At 37.0% G+C, this 18,105-nt stretch overlaps 1 protein-coding gene and 1 long non-coding RNA gene across 5 annotated transcripts; one reads left to right on the top strand and one right to left on the bottom strand.

Moving 5' to 3' along the window:
- The first annotated feature begins 3,878 nt into the window (after window positions 1–3,878).
- LOC149679202 (uncharacterized) lies at window positions 3,879–13,537 on the top strand. 3 transcript variants are annotated; one of them, XM_089834853.1, is made up of 4 exons: window positions 3,879–4,014; window positions 10,397–11,128; window positions 11,287–11,481; window positions 13,349–13,537. In XM_089834853.1, exons 2-4 carry the CDS (start codon window positions 11,023–11,025, stop codon window positions 13,504–13,506), a joined length of 459 nt encoding a protein of 152 aa, XP_089690979.1. In that variant the 5' UTR covers window positions 3,879–4,014; window positions 10,397–11,022; the 3' UTR covers window positions 13,507–13,537. The 3 variants fall into 3 exon arrangements, with proteins under 3 accessions (XP_089690979.1, XP_089690981.1, XP_089690980.1); XM_089834855.1 differs by having other exon boundaries at window positions 3,892–4,014; window positions 10,380–11,128; XM_089834854.1 differs by having other exon boundaries at window positions 3,894–4,014; window positions 10,359–11,128.
- LOC149679201 (uncharacterized) lies at window positions 13,531–17,026 on the bottom strand. 2 transcript variants are annotated; one of them, XR_016365702.1, is made up of 3 exons: window positions 16,887–17,026; window positions 16,597–16,702; window positions 13,531–16,513 (listed from the first exon to the last, which is right to left on the bottom strand). It is a non-coding gene; the product is annotated as an uncharacterized LOC149679201 (long non-coding RNA). The 2 variants fall into 2 exon arrangements; XR_016365701.1 differs by having other exon boundaries at window positions 13,531–16,702.
- Window positions 17,027–18,105: the final 1,079 nt, after the last annotated feature.

Genomic DNA, 18,105 nt, shown 5'->3' with positions numbered 1-18,105 from the left:
ATAAACATTTGGTTTGATACTTGCCACGTTTATTTACAGCATGTAATTTGGGCTTAATTTCCCTAGTTGTTATTTAATTATGGTATTCATTATAAATTTATTCCAGTCAATAAATATATAGTTTTTTACGTTTAAAGGTAAAAGTTGCATATTTTAAAGGGTTTTTCCAAAGAAAATTGTTTTTGACACCAGAAAGGCTTTTGAGGATAATTAGCGATTGCGTCCTGCTGCCAAAAAATAGACCTTAACAGGGAAAAGCTAAGAGTAACTATAATTAATTTTAAATGAATCTAAAATGTAAGTTTCACAATGAATGCGTGAGAGGGATTAAAAAAAATGTTCAAGGACAGTCATACGTGAAGGTTGGATTTATAAAGTGAGAGACTTCAACATTATCGTATGAATGCCTAGAATAATTTTGTTAATCTCAAAAGTGAACAATTCAATGATGAAAAAATATTTACACACATTTAATCCTAGGATTGTCAAATTGAGACTATATAATTGCCAGAAAAATAGTAAGCATGTGTTTCAATATTATATTTTTTTAAGGTATAAAAAAGGGAAGGGGAGTTTGTTAAATTAGTCCTAATATACTTAAAGATGCTTTTTAAAATTGGTAGTGATTTGTTGGTGTAGAATCTGCAGTTTAGTTCAGAGAGTTAATGAGGTGCCTTGTATTTCGTTAGTGACATCTCCAATCCAGTTGATTTTAGGTTTTTTTCTATATTTATTACTATTGAACTCAGATGGCGTTGGGAGTTAATGTCATTAATTGTAGTTTTTTTACTGGTTCCATCGCGCTTGATTTTGTTTTGTTGATGTAGAATCTGCAGTTCAGTTCAGAGAGTTAATGAGGTGCCTTGTGTTTGGTAGCGACATCTCCAATCCAGTTGATTTTATTTTTTTTTTCTATATTTATTACTATTGAACTCAGAAGGCATTACTGCTTAACGTCATTAATTGGCAGCATTTTTTTACTGGTTCCCTCGACCTTGCTTTGTTTGGCAAACGTCCGTTAAACAATGTAATATACCATCATGGTATATTAGCTTTAAGGCGTTTTGATGAAAATTGAAATCCAAGGTTAATCAGTTGGTATTTTAGAGTAACGAGTGAAGTACTTGAGGTTTAATCGAGTGGTGAAGGAGGGGGGATTTGGGGTATTTCACCACCCGCGGGCGCGGGGTAGTCAGTTCCTGTAGGGTAGGCATGCTGACAAGTCCCTTATTCCCTCAAAACTTTGTTGCCCAGAAGCTTGGCTTACAGGAGTGCGCCCAACTCCCAACATAGTCAAGCACATAATTTTAGTAACAAACCATTGCTGTTCTAAATTTTAACAACGTTGAGGCAACTTTTTGCCCGAAAAAGGTTTTTTTGCGAATCTATAGCTGTTATGAACTTCTATTGTGTTGATGAACTTGTAGGCACGGCTTGCCAAACCGTAACGTAATTATATAGGGAAACCAAAGAGTTGACATGTATTATTTGGCCTTGATACAGCTTGATGTTCTTTAGACACTGACTCAAGCCAATAGAAAGGTTATTTCTTTGAATATCTTTGCTGTTCTTAATCCAAAGACGGCAGACGCTCTCACTCTTTGAACACGCCAGTATAAAGTGTCTGTTATTTCGGTGGAGAAGTTGAATATATTTCTTGATTTGTCTATCGAAGTCTTGTTGTGGGTTTTTTTATAATGATGATGATCATCATATTTTTGAGCTGTGTAGGTTTAATCTTTTACTACACTGGTAATAGCTATGATGAATTATCTTTCTGTTGAAGCTTAGCAGTTGGCACGTGTTGATACGATACGCATGTAGTTGTACGAAATTAGTCTTTAAATTGTATGTTTCAAACTTGAAAATATACACTGCTTGTAGTATTTATTTAGGAATAATTTTGATCTTCGTTATATTAGTTACGTAAAGGGGCGGGGGTTGAAAGAAAACTTTACAATTTACTGGCAATTATATGTTCATTTAAATATAAGATTTTGAGGGTCTATTTTTAAAATTTTGTCACGCGACTCTTAACTTTAAGTTTGGAAACAGTGCTGCTAGAACATGGCAATTATTGTTTTGCGCGTGGGTTACCAAAGGGACAATGAAAAGGTTATTAATTTTTGGGGAAAAAAATATTCCAGAAGGCTTTGCAAATTGTACCCCTGTTGGATTTACGCAATGCAACCTGCCACGCAGACTACCCCAGCTGGTGAGAAACACAAAGAGACTATGCAAAACTTCCTGGAATATTAATTGGAAAAATGGTTTAGTTGTTTTAATAACAAGGGTAATGTCTATATATATTGGTAACCACAATTTGGGAAATAATTTTCACACTTTATAAAAACAAATTATACAACAATAGTAGGATATTAGTTATAGGACAAATTAATAAGTTCATATGGCTTTTTTTAAGCCTAACTAATAAATAGTTTAAAAATCAATTTTTGTAAGTGGCATCGGATTGGGACGGGTAAACATTATTGATAAGTTATAGAAAGAAAATGTTATATTAATAGATAATATTTAAACATAAAATCTTTGCTAATCTTTGATATTGTAACAGGATAATATTAGATTAGATTAATTTAATTTAATGTTTTTGAATGGTTTTAAATTGTTAATGTAAAAAAGTTATGGGCGTCTTAATTTAAAAAAAAATAGCGCGCTTAAAAGAGAAAAAAATGGAAGATGCGAAACTGATATTTAGAAAACTCTTTGAATATATTAATTTTAATCAGTATTTATTTAAAATTTGGATACGAGTGTCTAAATCTCAGTTCAAAAAATCTGTTCAATGTTAACTAATAGGATGAGTTTGTCTCAATAGTTTCACCAGCTTATTAAAGAATTATATTTAATCACATAGCATTACCAACAGGGGTTACGTTTTTAGCGTGTTTTTTACATAAAACACAATTGGGGCAAGACTAATACAGAGTACTAAAAACCCTTCACTAGAAAATTCTAAAATTAATGCAAGAATCATCGCCTTTTTTTCGTTACAATAGCATGGCCCTACAATCCTCCCTCCTCTCCCTTTCACGGTTATTATAGTAGGCAACATCAAAATTACTCCAGAACCATCGTTAACCTTAAACTTGCTCTAGGATTAACAATCTTACCCAGTCATAAATTACTTTAAAGGGAATATGAAACTATTAGTATATCTTTGACAGATATGATGCTCTGGAATATTGAAATTTTAAGCTTTACCCGGGGTAAATTTGATATGGATTCTTCAAGCACGTTAGATTCTCTTTAATGCGTCTGGACTCTTTCCAAGAGCAGAACAGTGACGTCAGTCAAGTTACTGACGAATCTCTCCCTTTTTCTGATCATTGTATCACTGACCTCGTACCAGCCGTTGTCTTTTCTCACAAAGTTCACATAATGTCCCTCGGCCAACGATTCACCTTTATGAATAATCACCCCTTTAGTTTTAAAAAGCATCTTACTCATAGTGACATTTTGATTTTCAAAACTTGATATTTTGGTCGAAATCTTAATTGGTCGACCATCTTTGTAATCACCACGGAGAAGACACAAAAATACGTACTTCCCGCTGGATATCAATACATCACGCTCTTGTATTTTTGGGTTGTTACAAAATACGCATGGCACCTCTGTTAATCTCATCCTTTTTTCTAGAGATTTCCAATCAATTTTATCTCGGTTTTCTAGTGGAAGATTGAAAATGTTGCTTTCAACAATATTCTCCGAATTTGGTTCAACTTGACAATTGGGGCATTTGGTAACGTTTCGCGACTTTGACCAAAAAAGATCTTTCAGAGCTTTAGAGTAATCGGCTTCCATTTCTTGACTTAGTGTCGTCAAAAGGACCATCAAAAATTCACTGGCGTCTTGTTGATCGTTTAGCGTAAAATGATTTCCGACAGCCATTCTCAGTTCCAACCCTTTACGACTGAAGCTTCCTTGAGAACTCTCGATGTCGTTTATCGTGTTATGGAGGCAACGTAAAACTGGTTTTTCAACGAATGATCCATTGTAAGATTTAACCAATTCTCTTAATTCCGGCACTAATAAGAGTAGTTGCAAAACGCTATTAGAATAGCACGTTACTTGGTCATCGTTAGCTAAACCCTTCAAGGGCAAACTATCCAAACTCTGTTGGGTTTTCCTTTTCTTCTTCGGTGTTTCTGCACATCTCTCTTCCTCGGCTTCTAAAAGGCTTTTAGATAGTGTAGGCGCACTTCTTTTCCTACCTCGACTTTCTTTCAACTCCGTTATTTCCAAAAGAGGCAGATCTGGCCTATATTTTTTGCGAAGCCTGTTATACTCCATAATGGCTCGTCCATCCACCTTAATTTTAGTCGGATCGAACTGTAATAGATGGAGTCCGGCTAAGGACGTCACTCTCGATAAAGCCACGTACGCCATGCCAGTTCCGAATAAATTCGGACCCAAATCCATAATGGCGCATTTTAAACTCATGCCTTGGCTTTTGTGTATCGTAATAGCGTACGCCAGGATGACGGGAAACTGGGAGCGTTTAACGTAAATGTTTGCCATGAGCAAAAATTTTACGCAAATTTTCTCAACTAAAAAGTCAGTGTTAGCGTAATCGTTATTCGGTTCGCGATCTACTCTGAGAAAAATACCAGTTCGTCCTTCTTGAATCCAGTTACGAAACCCATCGTACCATTTACAACGCCTTTTTCAAAACTGATATTCCTTCTGACCATTATTCGGCAGCCAACGCAAAGAACTAACTCGCTCTCCAAACCGCCTGTTTTGGACGGTTCGTTTTGTAGCCCTTGCAGTCTCCTGAGAATGTTTTTATTCATTTTTTTCCCATAGTCAGCGAGTCTATCCTGACAACGAATGACTTCAACTTTCTCGCCGTTTTTTCGCAGCATATCAAAGTTGAATTTTATGCACATGGCCAATTTAGGCATCAAACAAATTGGGTGAAACCCTTCATTGGACAGCTTAATGAAAAGGTCCATAGCCACCTCGATGTTTTGACCTCCCTCAACCAATCTAGTTCTTAAGGTTGCAACATCAGCTTCGGAAATATTTCCAATTCTAACTCTGCTTAGAATGTCGCCGTAACTTTGGTCGTTGGCTTGTCTAACATTTTGCGTTAGTTCATCGTATTTAAAAAACTTCCAAAGATCACTTCCTCCGATGCAATTGAATCTAAGTCTGGCTTCTTCGGAAGTGATTTTGATAAACGCGGGATTTCCTTGAGCCGGTGGCAATTGGAAAAAGTCTCCCAAGACAAGAATAAATACAACTCCACCAAATGGTTGGTTCATTTCCCAAAATTCGTTCAGCCTCAAGTGAACGTGTGTCAGTAAAACCGATGAGACCATAGAAATTTCATCAATAATTAACAGTTTTAAATTACCCAAAGTTTCTTTCATAATGCTTATATTCTCAGAACTCAGGGAATGGTATTCGGCGATACGCCCATGATCTACCGGCAACATTAGTAATCTGTGTAACGTTACGCCATTAACATTCAACGCTGCCAAACCCGTTGGCGCGGCAATGGCCACGCTAGCAGGATTTTGAAAGCGTCGCCTTACAGCGCTGGCGAGAGTGTCGATAAGAAACGATTTGCCAGTTCCACCAGGTCCCGACACAAAAAGGCACTTGTTTCTAGATTTTTCTCCCTCTTGGGAGAAGTGATTCATGATCTGATCATAAATTCTCTTTTGATCCGAGTTTAGTGACGCCACATTCTCAACATCAGTCTCGAAATTCATTTCCATGGCAGCTTCCACATCAGCCATCGCGTGTTCGGTTTCGATAACAATTTCTTTCCCTTGCAGCGCATTTTCATCATCGTCACTTTCAATCTCAGAGACTATGGTTTCTGGCTCTTGCGCCTTTTTAGAAGCCTTCCGTTTCTTTTCAACTTCTTTGGAAACCGAGAGTTTCTCGTGATATTCTCTCATGTCCTTCAACACCGAAAGCGAGTTTTCGAAAGCATCGGCGTATGTTTCAAAATCGCCCAATAGCTCAGTTTCGTCACGCCACGGTTTGAAGAGGATCAATAGAGCGTGACAATACTTTTCTTTCTCCTCTATCGGGTCGTGAATAAAGTGCTCTATTATGAAGGGCTTAATTCTCTTTCTCATGAAACCCATATTGTTTTTCAACTGGATTACATTCGCATTTCTCTCGACACCCTCAGAGCGCATCGCATAATCGTAAAACCGACCAAATTCCCGCAAACTAAGATTTTCCAAGCTGTCAGGACGATTCGGATATTTGTCGTCGACGAACCCTTTTTGGCAAGTGTCCGTGCTTTCGGGGTCAGTTTCCCTCAATCGCGCGAGTTCCTTGTAACCTTTCAAAACTCTCGATCGGTTTTCTTTTAAGTTAGTGTTAATAAATTTAGTGCTGTCGGACTTGTTGAAAAGGTCTTGGCCCAGCATCATATCGAGAGCTTCGTAAATTCCTATTTGCTTGCACGTCAAAGATTTCAATCTATAGGCAAATAATTTTTTGGACAAACTTTCGTTGCCTAACTCGGCAAAAGTTTGGTCCATGTCAGCCCGGTCTCCCTTTGTCACGTAAGCCGTGACATAGTTTGCCACTATTTCCGATTTGTCAGCGACAAATTGCAAATCCATGTTGGCTTTGGAAGCCAAAAGTAGCGTCGGATTGTAATCATTGATTAAAACTTCGTGCTGTTTTCTCGGCAAGTCGTACAGTCGTTTCTGCACCTTTTTCATTTTACGGTGACGAGTAACTGATCTAACAGAATTCATAGTAGCAATGTTTGTTACGTTTCGAGGGAAACCGTAACGACACAATTTCAATCCTTTTTTAGAATTTTTCACCTTCTTATAACAACTGGAGGTGCATTTGTGAGTTTGGAATTTTTTTACCAGTCGGTGTAGTTCCGGACTTACCGATGCTCTTGGCATCGAACACGTGACGTGTTTTTGCACGTAATCCAAAATAGTCTCGGTCGAAGAAGTTCCAATCTTTGGAGCGTCCTTGGCCCACAAAAGCATATGGTAGTGAGGTAAACCTCGAGATTGGTATTCAACCCTCCAAAAATGATGTTCTATCATGCCAAGAACTGGATTTTGCTTACACAAGACAAAGTTGTTTAACAGCGACCGCACTTTGTTGTGAAAGTGCAAATTGACGCTAAGTGGGTCGAAATTCAACAATTCAGCCACCGTCATCGACTCTACTCCCGGAACGTCTGAATTCACTTTTCTCAAGTTATCGTGCAGTTCCATATCATCGTACTCGGCCGGATTAAAAGTTAGAAGCCAGGTGGGAGGACCAAATTCCCGAATCATCGCCAAAACGTCCCTAAGAACTTTATACCAGTAGTCCTTTGTTCCTCGAATATGACCCAAGAAAGTAGCTAAATTACTCTCAAGTTCTTTATCGCCAGATTCAACTCGATTGAGCAAATTTTCAACACCAATTGGCATGGGCTTTTTAACACGAAGAACGTAGTTCAAACTGCTAGAAATCGCTTTCATTTCGCATTCTTGATAAGAATGGAATAAATAGGCGTAATCTCGTCTAAAAATTGGACTTTTGTTCAAAATACGGGATAAACGATACTCGGTTTCCGTTATTTTCCCAAATGGTCTATCATCGTGCTTGCCAAAGCGACCCCGAGGGAACAAATGAACGAAGCTCATGTATTCCAGTTTTTTGTCCCAAGTGCTAACCGGCTCGGCCTCGACGCGCTTCATTTGGTAAGCACCCAATAAATCCTTCGGCGGTTGGACGTTCACCGGATGAATAGAGTAATGATCGTACAGATCATTGGCTTCGCCTTCAGAAAGTTTTCGCAACAAAGCCTCGGGTTGCGTTAGAATTTTGTAGGCGTCGCCTGGTGCAAGGCTAGACTGATTTTCATCCTGCTCCTGCATGTTCGAAGCGTTTTGGTCACCTTGGACGCCGTGACTACTATCCGCTGGTCCTTCTGTTGGAAGCGCAGCGGAAGCGCGTGTCAACGCATCAGATCCATCATTAATTAACGCAAGTGGATCTGTTACGCTCAGTAATTCTTCTGGAGTCAATGAATTTTCATTTCCATCAATTTCTTGCGTGCCACAAATATATTCCTCATTCATTGTCGAAATATCAATGTCTTTGTAAAAAGGGTTTATCTTTTTCAGCACACTGAAAGCTTTCAACACTTTTTCGAGGCAAACAACCTGCTGCCAAACCTTTTTGTCCGCAGTGGGAACGCCGTTCACCAAGATATGCAGTTCGTGATTTTTGGGCAACGTTTTGGGAATCATCTTCAAATTTTTTTCCACTGGTATTGGGAGATAAATTACTCTTCCCTTTAAAGCTTTAACCGTACCAAACTTCACGTTGGAATTGGTTTTAGTGCCTAACCGCACCACAGTGTGGAAGGGCTTCACAAGCTGAATTAAAACTTTCTCGAACATGTTTAAGTTGGTGACATCTGGCGGAGGATTGTCCACTGCCAAGTTGTTCAGAAAACATCTAATGGGAACTTTACCCTTTCCCAAATCCGTAGCGCAGTAACGACATAGAAGCATATCCGCTTCTCTAGCGTCCGAATTATTCATTATCCAGCCAGCTCTTAAAATCAGATAGGCCTCGTTATCAAAAACAGCACTGTTTACTAGTTTTTCTACAGCTCTTAAATCAGTTTTTTTCAGTAATCTAAAACAGCAGTCGCAAGGCGTGTCGTGAAACTCGTTGGTGTTTAGCATTGCCCGAGCGAATTGATTCTCGTAAAGACTCAAGATTTCACTTTCATCGAGAGTCGGCCGAGGAGCGTTAACGCTTCCTGTGGGAGCATTATTTTGTTCGGTATTTAAATTTTTCCCACGTGTGGCTAGGATTTTTCTCGATTGCACCATGACATTCGTCAGAGAATCGTAATCACCACTTTCAATTTCAGTTGAAATTTTAGTTAACGCGTTGAGCAAGGCTTTGACTTGATACATCTTATTCAGAATGGTTCTAATTCCCGAATAATGTGGAGCCAATTCAGCGAAAGAACGCAAATTACTTTGGCACTCTTCGCTATCAGCGCAGTAAGAGGTGTGTCCTAGGAACGGAACTATTCTCACCACTACTTCGTCCCCATCTGGTGGTATAAACAAGTTAGATTTTTTGCAAAATTCTTTTCTTAATTCGCAAAGGTCCAAATCAGACTCAAAAATTTTAGTCAAAGATTTTTCATTAGCATTGGCAACTGTGTTTATGAAAGCTAGTACTTTTGCAATGGCTCGAGTTCGAACATTACAAATGTCACTGCATTCCCAGTATACAGTTTTGTTTCGGGTTTCAATAAACCCCCCTTCATTGATCACAAAATTTGCTTGCGGATTCTTCTCTTCAGTTTCAACAGTTTTGAAAAGATTCGTAACAATTCCCGACTCATTAACTTGTAAAACTCGTTCTACGTTACTAGTCTCGTTATTGTTTTTTATGTCAACGAAATTTCCCATTTCGTCAACAAACAATTCTTTAGTCGAACTCGTAACACGGTCTCTCAGAACTTTTCGTACACGACCATTAGAATCCAATTGAAAAATTTTGGCGTAATGTGACTCATCGCCAGTTTTCAATATTTTACCATTATTTCCAATCAGATAATAGGAAGTTTCATGGAAATAGGCCTCTTTCATGCTACTGTGAAGCTTTTTCCCACCCACAACTTCTGCCAAATTGTCAGGATCAATGGACCCAATTTCTTTGATTTTCTTGACAAAATCCTTAAATTCACTAACAATGGCTGTTAGTTGGGCGTGATAAGCGGAATACAATTGCCTTTTTAAATGCAATATTCTACCAGCTAGCACTTGGCATTTTAGCTTGTGAGAGATGGACTTCGTGCGTCTATTTTTGGTCTCGGTGTCAAAAGACTTTGACGCCGCCAATCTTTCAGTGAGACGTTTGACTAAAAACCTTTTATAGCTTTCGGCTATAATTTTTTTGTTTTTCGTTTTGAAAATCCCTGCATTGAGGAGCTTTTTCGCAAAACCAAATTTATCTACTTTAGTTGGTTTATGTTTGGGTTTTAATTTTTTTGAACGGAAACCCACATTAGTGGTGCGACCTGGTGCCATGGCCCTTTTACCACCTTTTGCTGTGCCACGCGCAAGTTTATGCTGAACATGGCTATTTGCTTTTCTTTTCTGCAAATTATCTTTGTTTTTCAAATAACATTCCTTATTCTTAACTCGCTTAGCTTTCTTTTTTTGCAAAGCTTTACTGTTAACTAACAGTTGCAATTTACTTTGCGCTCTTTCTTTTTGCTTTGCTAAGCATCTATTTTTTCTGTTTATTTTTTCTCGACAAACATTATGAAAATTTATGAGTTGCACAAAAGAGGAAATCTTTTTCAACCTCTGCAGAGTTTTAATCAGTACAAGCAGTACCGTATTTGACACAGATTGCAATAGGTCTCAAATAAGCCTTAATCCCACACTGGAACTTGCAATTTGGATACACAAAGAAATCCAATTAATGGGAGCACAGAAAGAACCCAATTAATGGGAGCACAGAAAGAACCCAAATAATGGGAGCACAGAAAGAACCCAATTAATGGGAGCACAGAAAGAACCCAATTAATGGGAGCACAGAGAACCCAATTAATGGGAGCACAGAAAGAACCCAGTGTCAAAAAAACCTCTGACAGAATTGCAAATCGTCAAAAGAAAAAAAAATACAATTTAAATTAATGAAAATAAAATAATTACAAGGGAAACTAAAACTTGTTAAGGCTAAGAATGAAAGAGACAATTTCACAATCTAAAATGAGAACAAAATTATGTTAATGTACAGTCGGAACATAAAATAATTAAAAATACTTAGTTTATAGATCATATAAAACCTTAAAAATTAAGATTCGTGGCAATTAATATGCTTTTACAAGTCTTCGGAATATGAACGAGGTGGAAATTGGAACAATTCCCGCCGAAACAGAAGCCAAGAGAATAAGCCTTTTTAATTTATTGCCCTCTGGAGTCTGGAACAGTAGCATGGAGCAATTATACCTGGAAACGTTGCTGTAAAATCATGCTCCAATCCAGTTTTAATTGCTCTATGCTTCTTCTCCTAGCCCGGGGAATATTTTTGGCGGGAAATTACTTTGGTTTTCTAAATCGAGCAGTTTTTCAACCTCGTAAGTATGTTTTGAACACAATTTTTAATAGTTAAAATTCTTAATAAACGGGTTTTGAAGCTAAGTCATAGAATTTAAAGTTATAATGTTTAAAATTATCGTCAAACTTTAATTGATCGTAAACTATTCATTAAAATATTTTGTCGGTTTGGTCTTAGTAATGGAAGGCAAAAATATCAACGTGACAAATGCGTATTTTTACGGCGGCGCCGGAAAGCGGGGACGCGGTGGTGGCCGCGGTAACGGGCGAGGCGGCCGAAGTAAACGGGGCGGCGGTCGGTGGCAATGGATACGGACTTGCCACAAGTGCAAAAAGCCAGGGCACCTAAAGCGGGAGTGCCCGCTAAATAGAGGTACTACCTATTCATGCTCCTAGGTACTACCTAGGCCTATATTCGATTGCTTTTCCTGGGCTACCTAAAATCTTCTATGCACTTGGTTAAAATTCCCATTAAGGGAAACGAGTTTTTAATTTAATAAAATAAGAAAATAATAAATTTGATTTTAAAAAAGACAGTGAAGTTCCCTACTATCCCTAGGTGGCCCTAATGCAAGCAATCTTAGCTAGAGCCTTTTATCGCCATGGCTTTCAATGCGTAAAAATATTTGGCAATGGGGTAAAAGAATATAGAGAGAAAGGGATTTTAGACTGAAATTGTAGGACAAACTGGACAGAGATGACCATGAAATAAAACCCTTCAAAATTTTCAACGGTCAAAGCTAGTACTACATTGCATGCTGGAAAATAAGGTTTTTTTCATATGCCCCCCTGCGCATGCGCGAGCGGTATATTTTTTCAAGTCAGAAAGACTAAAGTAAAATGGACGGAGTTCAGGATATAGTTTTTATAGTCCCATTTCAAAATAAGAATTCTAGATTTGGTAAGACGAGTGCTTGGAGGGTAAATTTAACATTAGTTTCAATTGCAAAACTTCAAGCACTATACAGACTAAAAATCTATACCACTCTTGGGACTTATATTTTGAATGGGCCAAGGCTTAGTAATGTATATACTAACTAGTGCAAAGCTTATATGTTTAGAGCTTGACACAACATCGTGAACCACCTTTCACACTCATTATGATATTATCTTAATTAAATTAGACCGGTCACTGATAATATGATGTTCAATTTATAATAACTACTTGGCCTAGGTCTGAAAACATTCAAAATTGATGAAGCAGACGATTGTTAGCCTATGTTCCCAATAAAAATATATTATTTTACTCTCTAGATAGCACCAGCATCGTAACAAGTTTCACCCCTCTTGCAGCCCCCTTTATGAAAAAAACCTTTTCGGCCTCGCGCGACAGGCCAACTTGTTTAGTTTATTTCATGGTCTATTATAAAAAGTATATTGCACACAATCCAGCCAAAGGTGTTAAAGGCTCTAGCATATTTATACCATAGATATATATACGGTTCTAGATACACTTCCCCTCTGTTCGGCCCTTTAAAAAATGCGGAGGTGAGAACAAGCAGTCGACGCTTTTGGCAAGATAATTAGATCCAAAGGCCATCTATTGAGAGTTTCAAGAAACAAAAAACGAAAAATTCGAATATGGAAAGCGCGGGAAATTCGAATATTAATTAATTAAATAAATAAAACAAACTAAGATGAAGAGGACTTGATTCACTAGAACAATGATTTTAAGCCTTCGACAATAAAATCAACTATTTTGGTTTGAAGTAACAGGTTTTTATTTACAAAATGATTTACTTACGAACAGAATAAGAGGACCTCCCCTTCAGATTAGGAAATAGTTTTACTTTGAACAAACATTCGCTTAAATCTCTTTAAATATCAACTGTTATTCCAAAGCATCAGCACGCCCGCTGGCAAAAGTTATTTATCCAATTTTTTAGCTTTCAAAGTTCAGCGATAGATGGCGCACTAGGTATCTTCCCCCGGGAAAATCGCGTAGACTGCTAGCTGTCATCTCTGTATTTTCCCCGATTCAGTAGGGTATCTAGACCCATGGACGAACCAATACTGGTACAGTATTGGTTCGTCCATGCTAGACCCGTATATATATATCTATGATTTATACAGGGGCGTGCCAACATGAGCCAAAATTTTCTACTGGAGCGGGGGCAAAATGGCTGCCTAATGTTAAAGTCCCATAGAGTTGAAAATTTGAGCGGGGGCCTTCGCCCCCGCTGCCCCGTAGTTGGCACGCCCTTGGATTTATACTTGACTTATATACGGTTGCATGGTAGACGACGCGTTGCCGGTTTCACCGGCGGAAACCGGTTCGGTGGGCGTCGAGTCGCCTGTGGTAGTGGTGACACCCCCACCACCACCACCACCATCACCACCACAATCATCATCAACAACGGCACCACAAGAGGGTGGAACAATGGAGGCGTCATTGTAAATATTTTGTAAGTACTAAGCCACATTTAAAAAAGTTAACACTTTTATTAAATTGGGGGACAGGAAAAGAAGTTACATTTGGGTTTTTTTTTCATGAATCTCTTGAAAGCCTTAAGTCTTAAATACGTTTACAACCTCAATTCTTTTCTAGAGTTTCAATTAAAAATTTTCATTGAAGATAATTAATATATATTTCTTATATTTTTTGTAGCATCATCACCATATTAATCTTCATTTAATTTTTTATGCCACAATTTGTTTCCAATTAAAATTTCATTTAACCAAATAAATTAATTTCATCCATAATTATTCCATTATTTTTAATTAATTTTAATGAACTAATATTCCATTCTTATTAGTCCATTTTAGTAAATTTTTATTTCTTTTAACATAAGAAATGGTTTTCGAGCCATTTCTTTTTATCCTTTGAACCTGAGAAATGCTTTCGGAGCCATTTAGTTATACCTTAAAGCATAGCGCGGCTCCAGTGAATCCCCTACAAATTTGCTTTCCTTACGAGCCCCGGTTTTGGCCGGGCAAAGGCAAGAGGCATTTGTGGGCGAGATTTATAAGTGCACTTATAAATCCCGCCCACTAGCCTTTGCCAAGCAAAACCTGGATTTCAGGAGGAAAGTCGCCTTTTAGGGGATCCACTGGAGCACCGCTATGCTTAAAACTTAGAAAGTATTAATGGTCCGTTTAAATCAATCCATTTTAATAAAATTTATCCTTTGAACTTAAGAAAACGTTTCCCAGTTATTTCTTTATCCCTTGAATTGAAGACTCATTTTCCCAGCCATGTTGTTATTTTTTTAAAAAATTAAATTAACTTTCCCATCATTATTCCATTCTTTTTGATCCATTTTAATAAATTAATGTTCGTTATAATTAATCCATTTTAATAAATTTTATCCCTTTAACTGAAGAAAAGGTTTACCAGTCATTTCACTACCCCTTGAACATAGGAAATGGTTTCCCAACCATTTTGTTATCTTTTGAAAATATAAAGTAACTTTTCCATCCTTATTACCAGTCATTTCACTACCCCTTGAACGTTGTAAATGGTTTCCCAACCATTTTGTTATCTTTTGAAAAAATAAAGTAACTTTTCCATCCTTATTCCATTCTTTTTGATTCACAACCATTTAGTTTTCCAGTTATCTAAAAAAAATGGTTGATCCGTTATTTCGTTGTCCCTTTAAAGTTACAAATATATTTCATAAAGACATTTTGTTATCCCTTTAACTCCTATTAACACAAATGAACAATTTATACTAATATGAATGTATCATTAATCGCTGTAAACAAATATTAATAAATCAAACAATTTCTTTATCAAATTGCGTTAAACAATTTCTTTATCAACTTGCGTTAAACAATTTCTTTATCAACTTGCGTTAAACAATTTCTTTATCAACTTGCGTTAAACAATTTCTTTATCAACTTGCGTTAAACAATTTCTTTATCAACTTGCGTTAAACAATTTCTTTATCAACTTGCGTTAAACAATTTCTTTATCAACTTGCGTTAAACAATTTCTTTATCAACTTGCGTTAAACAATTTCTTTATCAACTTGCGTTAAACAATTTCTTTATCAACTTGCGTTAAACAATTTCTTTATCAACTTGCGTTAAACAATTTTTTCATAACTCAATCAAATTTCGTCGAATTTTAAAGTAAATAAATGTTGTGGTTTCGATTAAACAAGCCCCACTAGATGCTCCCAGAGTCGAAAAGATGTAGCTAACTGGCCTGCTAAGCTCAGTAAAATTATTTCCTAAATTATCATGTTTTTTGTGAAAGATCCAAAACTTATAATTTCCTGATTTTAAAGTAAATATGTGCCTTTCTAAATTTATGAACCCCTCAAAACATTAGACAATGCGTGAGGCTAGCTTTACGCTTAGGGGAAGGGGCAAAATAGTTATCCCACCCATTCATCTCTTTATCTCAATTCGTAGATTAATAATGAAAAACCTCACATTGAAATCTATAACTCTTTCTAAAATCATAACTTCCCATTTTGAAATTCTTTCCTTCTTGAATTAATAGCTGTCCCCAGGGTTAACTAGTATGGAGTCCGTTATAGGGAGTGGGCAAAGGGATGAAAATATCCCCCATTAAACGTCATGCTTCCACTTGGCCAATCATATGCATTCCTCCACAAGCCTTCCATTCTGTAAAGTTTGCCGCCATTTTGGTAGATAAAATTTACCATGACGGGGTTCTCGACTCTCCAGGCTTGTTTAATTTTCCGAGGATAATACACAGCTTCCGCACACTTTTTTCGTCGATATTAGACAATATACTAATTTGCATTACCGAAGGCGGAGTAGGACATCCATTCCATGGACACTTTTCTAATGTTATTTGTTACTTATGGTTTCTTTTCTACCTTAATTAGACAGGTAATTAATTCGAAATTAGTAATTGTAATTAGTTTGAAATATAAATGTCTAATTTCTAATTGAATTTAATTAGCCTCTATGCCTAATTGTTAATTAAGTCATAATTATCCAATTGCTAATTCCAATTCAATTAGTTGCCAGTTAATTAGCACAGCTCTGGTTTGTTTGGTGCCAGGGTTTTGTCATCGTGTGATTTCAGGGTTTTGTCATCGTGTGATTTCAGGGTTTGGTCATCGTGTGATTTCAGGGTTTTGTCATCGTGTGATTTAATCAATCATTTATTCTACCAGCAATTTAAGAAACAATTTATCTTCATAGCAGTTATCATTGGCCCCTGGTGAGAATTAAAACGAACCCTTACGGTACAGGGCCAATAGAGTAATATCTTTCAAATATATGGCAACGTCATAACCCTCTATCTCTTACCTTAGTGATATCCCCCCTTCCGAAGGCAAATAGTATTCTCTAATACAAAGTTGCCTCCAACGAAGGGGATACACAGTTCACTCCCCCTCTCTACCGATATTACTCTATTGGTCTTCTAAGTACTACAACCAGCTGACACTGACAGCTCTCTTGAACTTTTCACCAATACTCTACTATAATCAATGAATTTATAAATTATCGGCTAAAACCTAACTTTAAATTCTTTTGAAATAAATTATAATTAAGTTTTACTTACGAAAAAATAAAATTAGACCTAATTAGCCCCTTCTTTTATATGAAAAGGGAAAAAAAATTCCCTTAAGGCTTAGACTAGAACATATTCAGAGCGGACGACGTATTTTCTAAACAAAAAATTACTATGGCTGTAAATATCTCCTACCCACCGTACTACCTACAGCCGAAAACTACTATCGCTAAGACCGAGGCTTAGCAATCAATAAATGAAATTTAATTCAATTCATAAATTATTGACTAAATCATACCCTTTAATTTTTTTGTATTGAATCAAAATAAAGTATTACTTACGAAAAATATTAAAATCAGATCTTTTAAAGCTCAACAACATTCTCAAAGTTCAACAAGAGGTTACAAGTAAACCCTTACAATTTTGTCGCGCTTTCTAATGTATTTTAGCAATGTATAATGAACTCCATATTGATATAATAGCAAAGGATAATTATTACAAAAACTACATTTAGGCACTGTATAATTAATGCCTTACTTATATACAGTAACATTGCTAATTAATATTGAAATCGTATAAAGAATATCTCCTCAACAAAAGCCGAGATACAACAAACCCCAAAAAATCCTTATTTCTCAGCCTGTTACGGCTACAATGACAGGGAGCCGAACATAAAGAGGTCACACAAAAGACACGTGTCCTTGGAATGACCCATATTAGTTTAAAACACGTTTCTGCACAATTTAAATGAGATCATAGTGTTTAGCAGACGGCATAATGAATTTTAAACTTTTTAGGACGGTCTGAGACAAGGACTAGGCAATATCCCCGTCGGCGTTACAGCGTCACTTTCGGCGAAAATGAGCCAAATAACGATGAAACCGAATTAAAAATAACGATGAAACCGAATTAAAAAATTAAACACCGTTAGCGGAATGCAGTGAGCAACAAAAAATGTCGAGTCCGCACGTTTAATTACCGAAATTCAAAGAATAACAGCGAAAACATGAGAGTGGAGGTTTTTTTAGTAAGGTCTCAAACACAGTTATAGAAAAGCCCCGTCATGAGTCCCGAGGAACAAACAATACGAGCTTTTCCAAGACCTATGGCAAAACGCTGCCAGTAGGTAAAACCAAAAGACGGCGATAACACGAAAAATAGTTTAAATCACTGAAAATTAAGTTTGATTACCGTTAACGGAAGGCTTTAGAACTCGTTATGTGCAAAAATCAAACGAAGCCAACTCAATCACGCGCTCAGCAAAAAAAATCCTTATTTCTCAGCCTGTTACGGCTACAATGCGGCTCTGGAGCAATGAGTTAGATCTCTATGAGATAGAGTTACAATTCAAATACTCGCGTATGCGTATTTTATTTAACACGTTTAAAAACTATCTTGACAGCTTGTTACACAGATTATAGCAGCAGACGTTAATAAAAAAAGTTCTTAGGGTGGCGCCACCCGTATTTGATAAAGATTCATGCTCGATAAAAGGTGTATTGCGAAACGTCGATCTCGAGATCTCACGTTGTGACTCTAGGTTTCATATATATATTCTAT

The sequence above is a fragment of the Phalangium opilio genome, unplaced genomic scaffold, assembly GCF_054372755.1.
Source record: "Phalangium opilio isolate 3A_F unplaced genomic scaffold, DU_Popi_V2 ptg000041l_1, whole genome shotgun sequence".
Lineage (NCBI taxonomy): Eukaryota > Metazoa > Arthropoda > Arachnida > Opiliones > Phalangiidae > Phalangium > Phalangium opilio.
This window is presented reverse-complemented; position numbering and strand designations above follow the sequence as displayed.